This window comes from Phacochoerus africanus, chromosome 9 (genome assembly GCF_016906955.1).
Source record: "Phacochoerus africanus isolate WHEZ1 chromosome 9, ROS_Pafr_v1, whole genome shotgun sequence".
Lineage (NCBI taxonomy): Eukaryota > Metazoa > Chordata > Mammalia > Artiodactyla > Suidae > Phacochoerus > Phacochoerus africanus.
In genome coordinates this window covers 53,234,348-53,246,651 of record NC_062552.1, presented here as the reverse complement: position 1 = coordinate 53,246,651, position 12,304 = coordinate 53,234,348, and the positions used below count along the sequence as shown (strand labels likewise).

General features: G+C 41.2%; 1 protein-coding gene across 1 annotated transcript in view; it reads left to right on the top strand.

Moving 5' to 3' along the window:
* Positions 1–12,304, top strand: part of WHAMM (WASP homolog associated with actin, golgi membranes and microtubules) — a 32,271-nt gene that overhangs the window by 8,095 nt on the left and 11,872 nt on the right. Inside the window, 3 exon segments of the mRNA XM_047795294.1 lie at positions 8,132–8,282; positions 10,712–10,881; positions 11,743–11,908. Of these exon segments, the coding sequence (XP_047651250.1) occupies positions 8,132–8,282; positions 10,712–10,881; positions 11,743–11,908 (487 nt within the window).

The window sequence follows — 12,304 nt, the reverse complement described above, 5'->3', positions numbered from 1 at the left end:
AAAAGTCTATATTTTCTTACTCTCTTTCCCCACATTTTATGATTTTTATGATCTTTTCTATGTCTTCATGTTTACCCTTTTGCTCTTGTGTTCATCATCACTTTCATAAATAGGGTCTCGATTTTTTTTTCCTTTTTTAAAAATTTTTTTATTATTTATTTATTTATTTTTGTCTTTTTGCTATTTCTTGGGCCGCTCCCGCGGCATATGGAGGTTCCCAGGCTAGGGGTCTAATCGGAGCTGTAGCCACCGGCCTACGCCAGAGCCACAGCAATGTGGGATCTGAGCCGAGTCTGCAACCTACACCACAGCTTACGGCAACGCCGGATCGTTAACCCACTGAGCAAGGGCAGGGACCGAACCCGCAACCTCATGGTTCCTAGTTGGATTCGTTAACCACTGTGCCACGACGGGAACTCCTTTTTTTCCTTTTTGATCTTCATACTGGCTTACTTAAATCATTACTTTCCAATCGTGAATTCCTCCTTTTGGTATCTTCTTGCTTCTTTTCTCTTTAGAGGAGATCTTTTCAACACCTCTTTTAGGATAGGTTTAGTATTGCTGTATTTATTTATTTGTTTATTTATTTATTTTATTGCTTTTTTTTAGGGCTGAACCCATGACATATGGAAGTTCCCAGCCTAGGGGTCGAGTTGGAGTTGCAGCTGCCGGCCTACACCACAGCCACAGCAGTATGGGATTCGTGTCTGCAACCTAGACCACAGCTCACGGCAACACTGCATCCTTAACCCACCGAGTGAGGCCAGGGATCAAACCTACATCCTCATGGATACTAGACAGGTTTGTTACCTCTGAGCCACAATGGGAACTCCTTGCTCTATTCTTTTAATTTTTGCCTGTTTGAGAAATTCTTTATTTCTCCTCCTATACTAAATAATCTGGGTAGTGCTCTAGATTGTAAAATTTTCCCTTTCAGAACTTTGACTATATCTTGCCATTCTCTCCTGTCCTATAGTGTTTCAGTAGAGAAATCAGCTGATAGACTTATGGGGGTTCCCTTGTAGTTAACTGTTTTTCTCTTGCTGCCTCTAAAATCATCTCTTTAGCTTTTGCCATTTTTATTATAATGTGTCTTGGTGTAGGTCTGTTTGGGTTCATCTTATTGAGGACCCTCTGTGCTTCCTGTATCTTGATATCTCTTTCCTTCTTGGGATATGGGAAGTTTTGAGCCATGATTTCTTCAAATATACTTTCAGTCCCCTTTTTGCTTTCTCCATCTGGAATCCCTATTATGCGTATATTAGCATGCTTTATATTATCTCATAAATCTCTTATATTGCTTTCATTTTCATTTAGCTTTCTGTCTGCTGTCCTGATTGGATGATTTCCATTATTCTAACTTTCAAGTCATGTATTCTTTCCTCTGCATTATTCATTATGCTGTTCATTGCCTTAAGCTCACCTTTTATCTCAGCAAATGAATTTTCTAATTTTTCTTCACTCCTCCTTATAGTTGCTAGTTCCTTTTTACAGTAATCTACATTCCTGTTGCTAGCCTTTCTTAATTCCTTCAGTATTTCCATCACTTCCTTTTCTTTTTGAACTTGGTGTCTATTAGATCAAAGGTGTCCGTTTCATTGTTTGCTCCTTCAGGGGATTCTCCTATTCTTTTTACTAAATGGTTCCTCTGCTTCTTTATTTTGCTTATACTTCTCTTATTCTATGAACTTAGGGAAAATGGTTATCTACTGTAGTCTTAGAGGGCTATTTATTTATTTATTTTTGCTTTTTAGAACTGTACCACGGCATATGGAAGTTCCCAGGCTAGGGGTCGAATTGGAGCAGTAGCTGCCAGCCTACACCACAGCCACAGCAACGTGGGATCCAAGCAGCATGTGGGACCTACACCACAGCTCATGGCAATGCTGGATCCTTAACCCACTGAACGAGGCCAGGGATCAAAGTCACATCCTTGGGAATCCTTGTTGGGTTCATTAACCACTGAGCCACAAAGGGAACTCCCAGGAAGGCTATTTATATGCTGGAGCATCCCTGGGTAGCTTGTGTGGGTTCGTGATTGTTTTTGGTGTGAGGACTTCTTTTGGTTTGGATTCTTGCTATCTCTTTCCTCCAAGGCTTTTTTCCTCTTGATGGGGTGCATATGGTCAGCCTGTGCACACTTCCAGGGAGGTGGTGGCAACGGGTGGTGCCAGGTAGCTGGACCCTAGGCAGCTGTGGGCCACACCCACCTCTGGAATCCAAGATGGCAGTGGTGGTTTGTGTCCACCCCCTTAGCTCATACGAGAGCTGCCCTGCTGTGTGAGAGCCTGCCTGTGGAGAAAGAAGTTCCTATGGTAGTCCTGCCCCCCTCTTCTCCCACTCCCCATCAGTGGCACCTTGTTTCTCTGGTGGACCCAGGCCGCCTCCTACACTCCCTCAGCTGTGGCGCACCACTCCCCAGCCCCCTCAGGCATTTCCACACAGCCAGCCCTCTCCCCAGGCCTGACCTCTGAAGCCCAAGCCTTAGCACCAAGCCCCACCTGCCCCAGCAGACTGATGTCTCGGGCGGGGGTGCCCTGAGCCGTGGCATGACCATCTGTGGGGCTCTTTCTCAATTTTGTTCTCCTCAGACTGGGTGCTGTGCTTTTCTCCGAGGCTTTGAAGCTCCCCTTCTGCCTTGGCTGAGCTCCCTGCCCGTCAGGGGGCCTCCCAGTGTGCAGACGCCTTTCTTCTTCCACAGCTCCTTCCCAGGAGTACTGGTCCTGTCCTGACTCCTTTTTCTCTCTCTCTTTTTTTTTTTCTTTTATCATACCCCATTGTGTGGAGATTTTCTTGCCCTTTTGGAAGCCTGAGGTCTTCTGCCAGCGTTCAGTAGATGTTCTGTGAGAATTGTTTTACATGTAGATGTTCTTTTTTGGTGTATTTGTTGGAGCAGGTGAGCTCCACATCCTGCTCCTCTGCCATCTTGATCTGATCCTCTGATTTATTTATTTATTTATTTATTTATTTATTTTCTTTTGTCCTTTTAGGGCTGCACCCATGGCATATTGAGGTTCCCAGGCTAGGGGTCCAATCGGAGCTACAGCTGCTGGCCTACACCACAGCCACAGCAATGCAGGATCCGAGCCGCGTCTGTGACCTACACCACACCTCATGGCAACACCAGATCCTTAACCTACTGAGCGAGGCCAGGGATCGAACCTGCAACCTCATGGTTCCTAGTTGGATTCATTTCCACAGCCCCATGACAGGAACTCCTTTTTATTTTTTTATTTATTTTTGTTGATTTTTTTAAAAAAAATTTTTATTACTCAAATGAATTTATCACATCTGAGGTTGTATAATGATCATAACAATCTGATTTCACAGGATTTCCATCCCACAGCCCAGGCACATCCCCCCACCCCCCAAACTGTCTCCTCTGGAGACCATAAATTTTTCAATGTCTGTGAGTCAGCATCTGTTCTGCAAAGAAGTTCATTCTGTCCTTTTTTCAGATTCCACATGTCAGTGAAAGCATTTGATGTTGGTGTCTCATTGTATGGCTGACTTCACTTAGCATGATAGTTTCTGTTGCAAAAAATGCTGGTATTTCATTCTTTTTAATGGCTGAGTAATATTCTGTTGTGTATATGTACCACCTCTTCTTGAAACACTCCTCTGTCAATGGACATTTAGGTTGTTTCCATGTCTTGGCTATTGTAAACAGTGCTGCAATGAACATTGGAGTACATGTGTCTTTGCGAGTCGTGGTTTTCTCTGGGTAGATGCCCAGGAGTGGGATTGCTGGATCAAATGGTAGTTCTATGTTTAGTTTTCTGAGGAATCTCCATACTGCTTTCCACAGTGGTTGCACCAATTGACAATCCCACCAACAGCGTACTAGGGTTCCTTTTTCTCCACACCCTCTCCAGCACTTATTATTTGTAGACTTTTGGATGATGGCCATTCTGGCTGGTGTAAGGTGGTACCTCATCGTGGTTTTGATTTGCATCTCTCTAATAATGAGTGATGTTGAACATCTTTTCAAGTGTTTCTTGGCCATCTGTATGTCTTCTTTGGAAAACTGTCTGTTTAGATCTTCTGCCCATTTTTTGATGGGGTTGTTTGTTTTTTTGGTATGGAGCTGCAGAAGTTGTTTATAAATTTTGGAGATTAATCCCTTGTCAGTCGATTCATTTGTGAAGATTTTCTCCCATTCTGTGGGTTGTCTTTTTGTGTTGTTTAGGGTTTCTTTTGCTGTGCAGAAACTTTTAAGTTTGATTAGGTCTCATTTGTTTATTTTTGTTTTTGTTGTCTATACTCTGATAGGTGGATCTGAGAAGATGTTGCTGTCGTTTATGTCAGAGAGTGTTTGGCCTATGTTTTCCTCTAGGAGTTTGATAGTGTCTGGTCTTATATCTAGGTCTTTAATCCATTTTGAGTTTGTTTTTGTGTATGGTGTTAGGGAATGTTCTAATTTCATTCTTTTCCATGTGGCTGTCCAGTTTTCCCAGCAGCACTTATTGAACAAGCTGTCCTTTCTCCATTGTATATTCTTGCCTCCTTTGTCATAGATTAGTTGGCTGTAGGTGCGTGGGTTTAATTCTGGGCTTTCTATACTGTTCCACTGATCTATATTTCTGTCTGTGCCAGTACCGTGCGGTTTTGATGAATGTTGCTTTGTAGTATAGTCTGAAGTCCGGGAGCCTGATTTCTCCAGCTCCATGTTTCTTTTTCAGGATGTCTTTGGCTATTCTGGGTCTTTTGTGCTTCCACACAAACTTTAAAATATTTTGTTCGAGTTCTGTGAAAAATGTCCTTGGTAATTTGATAGGGATTGCATTGAATCTGTAGATTGCCTTAGGTAGTATAGTCATTTTGATAATATTAACTCTTCCAATCCACGAGCATGGTATATCTTTCCACCTATTTGTATCATCTTTGATTTCTTTCATCAGTGGCTTGTAGTTTTCAGAGTACAGGTCTTTTGTCTCTTTAGGTAGGGTTACTCCTAGGTATTTTATTCTTTTGGATGCTATGGTAAATGGGATTGCTTCCCTAATTTCCTTTTCTGCTCTTTCATTGTTAGTATATAGAAATGCCATCGATTTCTGTGTTTTGATTTTGTATCCTGCGACTTTGCCAAAGTCGTGGATGAGCTCTAACAGTTTTCTGGTAGAGTCTTTAGGATTCTCTAGGTATAGTATCATGTCATCTGCAAATAGCGATAGTTTTACTTGTTCCTTTCCAATTTGGATTCCTTTTATCTCTTTTACTTCTCTGATTGCTGTGGCTAGGACTTCCAGAACTATGTTGAAGAGTAGTGGCGAGAGCGGACATCCTTTTCTTGTTCCTGATCTCAGCGGGAATTCTTTCAGCTTTTCACCATTGAGAATGTTGTTCGCTGTGGGTTTGTCATATATGGCCTTAATCATGTTGAGGTAGTTTCCCGTTATGCCCACTTTCTGAAGGGTTTTTATCAGAAATGGGTGTTGGATTTTGTCAAAGGCTTTTTCCACATCTATTGAGAGGATCATATGGTTTTTATTCTTCAGTTTGTTAATGTGGTGTATCACACTAATGGATTTGTGGATATTGAAGAACCCTTGCATCCCTGGGATAAATCCCACTTGATCATGATGTACAATCCTTCTAATGTATTGTTGGATGGGGTTTGCTAGTATTTTGTTGAGGATTTTTGCATCAATGTTCATCAGTGAAATTGGCCTGTAGTTTTTTTTGTGGAGTCTTTGTCTGGTTTTGGTGCCAGGGTGATGGTGGCCTCATAGAATGAGTTTGGGAGTATCCCTTCTTCTGCAATTTTTTGAAATAGTTTCAGAAGGAGAGGTGTTAGCTCTTCTCTAAATGTTTGATAGAATTCGCCTGTGAATTTGTTTATTTATTTTTTAAAGTTCATTTAAAAGGAGGACATTTTGCCATCGTCATCTTCTTAATTAAGATTTCCATGGATTTTCGAGGATCAAACACTTTCTTGGCTGATGACTTATTTTTGATAGGATGTTTTTTACTTTAGCTTATTTTCAGCTTCTAAGGACACATGGGAATTTCTGAGAAATAGGATGAAAATTTAAATAGCAAGGCCCTGGATTGTAATTCACTACATTAAACTTCAGTAAATGTTGTCACCACTCTTATTCCATCCTTGCACACATGCACTCACAACCCCTGCCAGGCTACTGTGCTGTAAAAACGGTACCACGTTTAGATGAAATGCATGCCAGCTTAACCTGTGGAAACAGTTCTGTTATTATTTTGAAAGCCTGTTATTTGGATTATCTTTACTTCCTGTATATATTTCTTTCTTTCTTTGGCTGCACCTGTGGCATATGGAAGTTCCTGGGCGAGGGGTCGAATCGAAGGTGCAGCTGCTGGCCTTCATCACAGCCACAGCAGTGCAGGATCCGAGCCACATCTGTGACCTACACCTCAGCTTGCAGCAATGCTGGATCCTTAACCCATTTAGCGAGGCCAAGGATCAAACCCACATCCTCATGGAGATTCCTAAGCCAGGTTCTTCATCTGCTGAGCCACAACAGGAACTCCTATTTTTTTCTTTCTTTAATTAACAGCTTTATTGAGATAGAATTCACAGATCGTACAGTTCACCTATGTAAAGTGTACAGCTCGCTGGTTTTTAGTATATTCAGTGCTGTGTAGCCACCACTAAGTCCTGATCACTTTCATCTCCCCGAAAACAATCCCATACCCATAAACACTCCCTCCCCGTTCCATGCTCCCCCATCCCCAGGCATCTACTCAATCTGCTTTCTGCCTCTACATCTCCCTACTCTGGACTTTTCATACTGTCTGGACTCATTTGTGTATGGCTTCTTTTGTGTAGCATCAAGTTTTCAAGTCATAGCCATGTCACTGTGTATTAGAACTTCATTTTTTTTTTCATTGCCTGCTAATATTCATTATGTGGATATAGCACATTTTACACATCCATTTAACAGTTGATGGACATGTGGATTTTTCCACTTTTTGGCTATTATCAATAATGTTGCTATGAACATTTGTGTACGTGGACATATGTATTTCATTTCTCTTGGTTGTATACCTTGGTGTGGAATTGCTGGACCCTGTAGTAACTCTATTTATCCTTTTGAAGAACGGCCAGACTGTTTTCCATAAATGCACCATTTCACATTCCTACCAGCAATAAACGAGGGTTCTGGCTGGTCCACATCATTGTCAACACTTGTTGGCTGTATTTTTACTGTAGTCATCCCAGTGCATGTGAAGTGGTATATCATGATACACATTTCCCTGATGGCGAGCTTGTGTACATTTCTTATATCACGAAATCATGCTTGGTAGAAGTACTGGATACTAGATGACTATGTGTTAGGTTGTTGTATTACTTATGTCCTTTGGAAAAGAATCACGGTATTGAAAGGCTTCCTGACATGTCCCTAAAATGAGCCACAGCAAGAGCTAACACTTGAGTGCCAAGTACCAGGCTCTAGGCTGAGGGCTTAACAACATAGCTCTCATTCAGTTTCTTCTTCTTCTTCTTCTTCTTCTTCTTCTTCTCCTTCTTCTTCTTCTTCTTCTTCTTCTTTTCTTCTTCTTCTTCTTCTGCTTCTTGCTTCTGCTGCTTCTGCTGCTTCTTCCTTCTTCCTTCTTCCTTCTTCTTCTTCCTTCTTCCTTCTTCTTCTTCCTTCTTCCTTCTTTCTTCTTCTTCCTTCTTCTTCTTCTTCTTCTTCGCTGCACCCACAGCATACGGAAGTTTCTGGGTCAGGGATGGAATCCAAGCTGCAGCTGCGACCTACACCACAGCTGTGGTGATACCAGATCCTTAAGCCACTGTACCAGGCTTGGGATCAAACCTATGCCACGACAAGGCCAGATCCTTAACCTGCTGTGCCACAGCAGGAAGTCCTCATGTTTTATTATTAATAGAGAAACATAACTTGACAGCATTCCTTTCTAGAAAAACTTATTCAAATAATGCACAGTAAGGTTTTTCTTCTTTGTTTTCCAGAGGATGCCCCATTTAGAGCCTTGTTCATATTCAGTAGGGACTTAATGAATGAATAAAATTTGGCAAAGTATTAGTGATAAAAGTAGTTGAAATAACCCATGTGACCAGTTTCCTTTCAATTTCTTAGTGGGTCTACATTACTACTCCTCTAACTAAAACAATCTTTCCTTCTTTCTATAGAAGTCCTTGGATGAGGATGATCTGGGTCCTAAAAGGATCGCTGCCCTGCAGAAGGAAGCCCAAGAATGGACCAGACGGGCTGAAGAAGCTGTAGTGTCTATTCAGGATATTACAGTGAACTATTTTGAAGAAACAGTAGAAGCATTAGCAGGTAATAATTTAAAACACTGTACTAAAATACATGGAATTGGAGTTCCCGTTGTGGCGCAGTGGTTAACGAATCCGACTAGGAACCATGAGGTTGCGGGTTCGGTCCCTGCCCTTGCTCAGTGGGTTAACGATCTGGCGTTGCCGTGAGCTGTGGTGTAGGTTGCAGACGCGGCTCGGATCCTGCGTTGCTGTGGCTCTGGCGTAGGCCGGTGGCTACAGCTCCGATTCAACCCCTAGCCTGGGAACCTCCATATGCCGCGGGAGCGGCCCAAGAAATAGCAACAACAACAACAACAAAGACAAAAGACAAAAAATAAATAAATAAATAAAGATAAAATACATGGAATTTTCATTTTTTTCAAAAAACTTTGAAGGAGTTCCCATTGTGACTCAGCAGTAGCAAAACTGACTAGTATCCACGAGGACACCGGTTCGATCCCTGGCCTTGCTCAGTGGGTTGTTGCTATGAGCTGTGGTGTAGGTCAACAGATGAGGTTTGAATATGGCATTGCTGTGGCCATGGCATAGGCTGGCAGCTGCAGCTCCAATTCAACCCTTAGCCTGGGAACTTCCATATGCCACAGGTATGGCCCTAAAAAGCAAAAAAAAAAAAGAAAAAAACCCAAAACGCAAAAACTGAGTGCTTCTTAAGTACCAGATACTCTATTTTCTAGGTATTGGGGATTCAGTAGAAGGATAAGCATGAACAGACACTGTACAGCCAAGTGAGATTATATATAATCTTAATTACTATTGTAACAATATATTTTATAATTATAAATAATTATATAAGTATTATATAATTATATAATCTTAATTATATGTTCATTCACTCACATGGAAATTGGCAGTGGCAACAAGCCACAAAGAAGAGCAGCAGGGCTCTGAGAGCTGACGAGAGAGAAATGAGGCTCCAGCAGGGTGTCAGGGAAGGCCTCTGAGACGCGGGCCTTGCCCTGGCATCTGAAGAGTAAATGGAAGCCGAGAGAGCAAAAGAGTGAAGGAGGAGTGTTCCAGGCAGGAGAGGAGCCTTTCTGAGGCCCTCTGGTTTGAGCAGCTTACGGAAAGCCCACGGGCTGGCGCATGGTACAGGCACGCCCCATTTGGCTGCACTGCATTACTGCACTTCACAGGCATTATGTTTTTCACAAATTGAAGGTCTGTGACTATCCTACATTGAGCAAGTCTATTACAAAGTAGCAAGTGCAGTTTTTCCAACAGCACTGGCTCGCTTCATGTCTTTGTCATGATTTGGTAATTCTCATATTTCATACTTTCCCATTATTACCATATTTTTATGGCAAGCTGCAATTAGTGATCTTTTGTTATTCAAAATGATATGTTATTCCAAAAATGCTGTTTAGACATAGTGCTATTGCACACTTACTAGACCGCAGTATAGTGTAAACATCATTTTTATATGCAACAGGGAACCAAAAAATTCACATGACCCGCTTTATTGTAATGCTTGCTTTATTGTGGTGGTCTAGAACTCAACCTGCATGCTCTCCCTGGTGCGTCCGTATGGAGAATGCAGTGTGGGACAAGGCTGGTGAGATGGGCAGGGATGGGACCGTGGGGTCCTGGGCGCTGGGGTGAGGGACTTGTGTGTTATCCAAAATCATTGCTGATAGCAGCCTCAAGTAGAAATAACTTATGGTCAAATTATAGCAATTCACAAAATGGAATACCATTTAGCTATTTAGCATGATTCTCTGTATCTGTCTTTATGAATGGCAAGAGTTCCATGATATGTTAAATGAAATAAAAACAAGACATAAAGCAGAATGATGACCTGGTGGGGTTTGGGGTTTCTGGGTTTTTTTGTCGCAGTGGCGGGAGTCAGCCAAACTCTCTTTATCACCCAGTCTGTCTAGGAGAGACAGAAACAGTCTAGAAGCATATGCACCAAGATGTACAAAGCAATTGCTTTAAGTGAGATTCCTGGTTTATTGTTTTCTTATTTTTAAAATGAAGTATCTAGGGGTTCCTGATGTGCTGCGGTGGAAACGAATCTGACTAGTATCCATGAGGATGCAGGTTCAATTCCTGGCCTCGCTCAGTGGGTCAGGGATCTGGAGTTGCCATGAGCTGTGTTGTAGGTCACAGACACAACTTGAATCTGGCATTGCTGTGGCTGTGGTGTAGGCCAGCAGCTGTGGCTCTGATTCAACCCCTAGCCTGGGAACTTCCATATGCCATGGGTGTGGCCCTAAAAGCAAAAAAAAAAAAAAAAAGATGTATCTAAAATTTTATACCAGTGGTCATGTATTATTTTTGTGACAGTAAAAAGCCACTAAAATACAACCGTTTTTCTTTTTAAAAAGATGTTTTGCAGGTAATATGGGAGGCAATAAAGAATTAGTCCAGGATACATTTTTCTCTTTAATGAGTTGTAATTGTTTTATTTTATTAATTACAATCCAACAGGAATGCAGAAACAAATGGCACAGGATGAGAAGAGATTTGGCCAGGCTGCCTGGGCCACAGCCACTCCCAGGTTAGAAAAACTCAAGCTGATGTTGGCTCGGGAGACACTGCAGCTCATGAGAGCTAAAGAGTTGTGTTTAAATCACAGAAGAGCTGAAATTCAGGGAAAGGTGAGGCAAAGATAAATGAAACTTTGTTTTAAAAATACTTGTATTTATTTTTAATTTTTTTTTGTCTTTTTTTTTTCTTTTGTCTTTTTAGGGCCGAACCCACGGCATATGGAGGTTCCCAGCCTAGGGGTCGAATCAGAGCTACAGCTGCCAGCCACAGCCACAGCCACGCAGGATCTGAGCCACGTCTGCAACCTACACCACAGCTCATGGCAACACCGGATCCTTAACCCACTGAGCGAGGCCAGGGATTGAACCTGAGTCCTCATGGATCCTAGTCAGATTCGTTTCCGCTGAGCCACAACGGGAACTCCATAAAAATACACTTTTATTTTAGGTAGCACCTTTCTTTCTAGGCACAGCAGTAGATGAGAATTTAGAGATTGTGGAAGGTTGGCCATGAAGTTTCCTTTTGGTCAAAATGTCTGAAATATTGTAGGATTCATTTGATGGTAACATTGAGCTCAGTCCTGAAGCAGGTAATGTATTTTAAAATCAGTCAAGCCATGTTTTCAGCACAGCTTTAGAATGATCAATGAGACGCTTCATCCTAGGATCTGCACTTAATTTTTTTTCCTATAACATTATGACTTTAAAACAGAAAACATAAGTACAGTGAGTGCCATTTATTTTTCTCAAAACCTAAGTGTTGTCATGTTTCAAGGATGAGATAAAATATTTGTGACAAATGTTGAAGGCATTTTTATTCCATTAACGTGAAATGGAAAAGTGTTTCTTTTCTATTTGCTTTTGTAATATTTGATACTACGTGAGGAATAGAAAATAATTTGAATGCTCATAAAGTTTGCCTTGAATGTACTAATTATTTTAACTTGCTTCTTATTTTTTCCTGAAAACAAGATGGAAGATCTTCCAGAACAAGAAAGAAAAAAAAATGTGGTAGATGCATTAGAAATACAGTATTATGAAGTTCAATTAGAACTCTATGAGGTTAAATTTGAGATATTAAAATATGAAGAAATACTGCTTGTTACCCAGTTGGACTCTATTAAAAGACTCATAAAAGGTAAACTTTTATTTATTTATTTATTTATTTATTTATTGGCCAAACCCAGAGTATGTGGAAGTTCCCAGGCCAGGGGTCCAACCCACACCACAGCAGTGACAATGCCAGATCCCTAACCATGAGACCATCAGGAAACTCCAAAATTTATATTTAAGTGTATATATTAATATGTTTACACATTCAAGGACCTACAGACCACATTATCACTTACCTTGTATATGGTCTAAAACATCTATTGAAATTTTCTAAACAAAGTTTCCCTTCCATATTTTTATTATTCAAATAATATATTCATTGGTAAACACATAGCAAAGCAGAGGAAAACTCATATTACCCCAGTTCTGTTATCTAGAGATACTTAAGCTCTATAGCTTTGTAGCCTTTTTTTGGTATGCT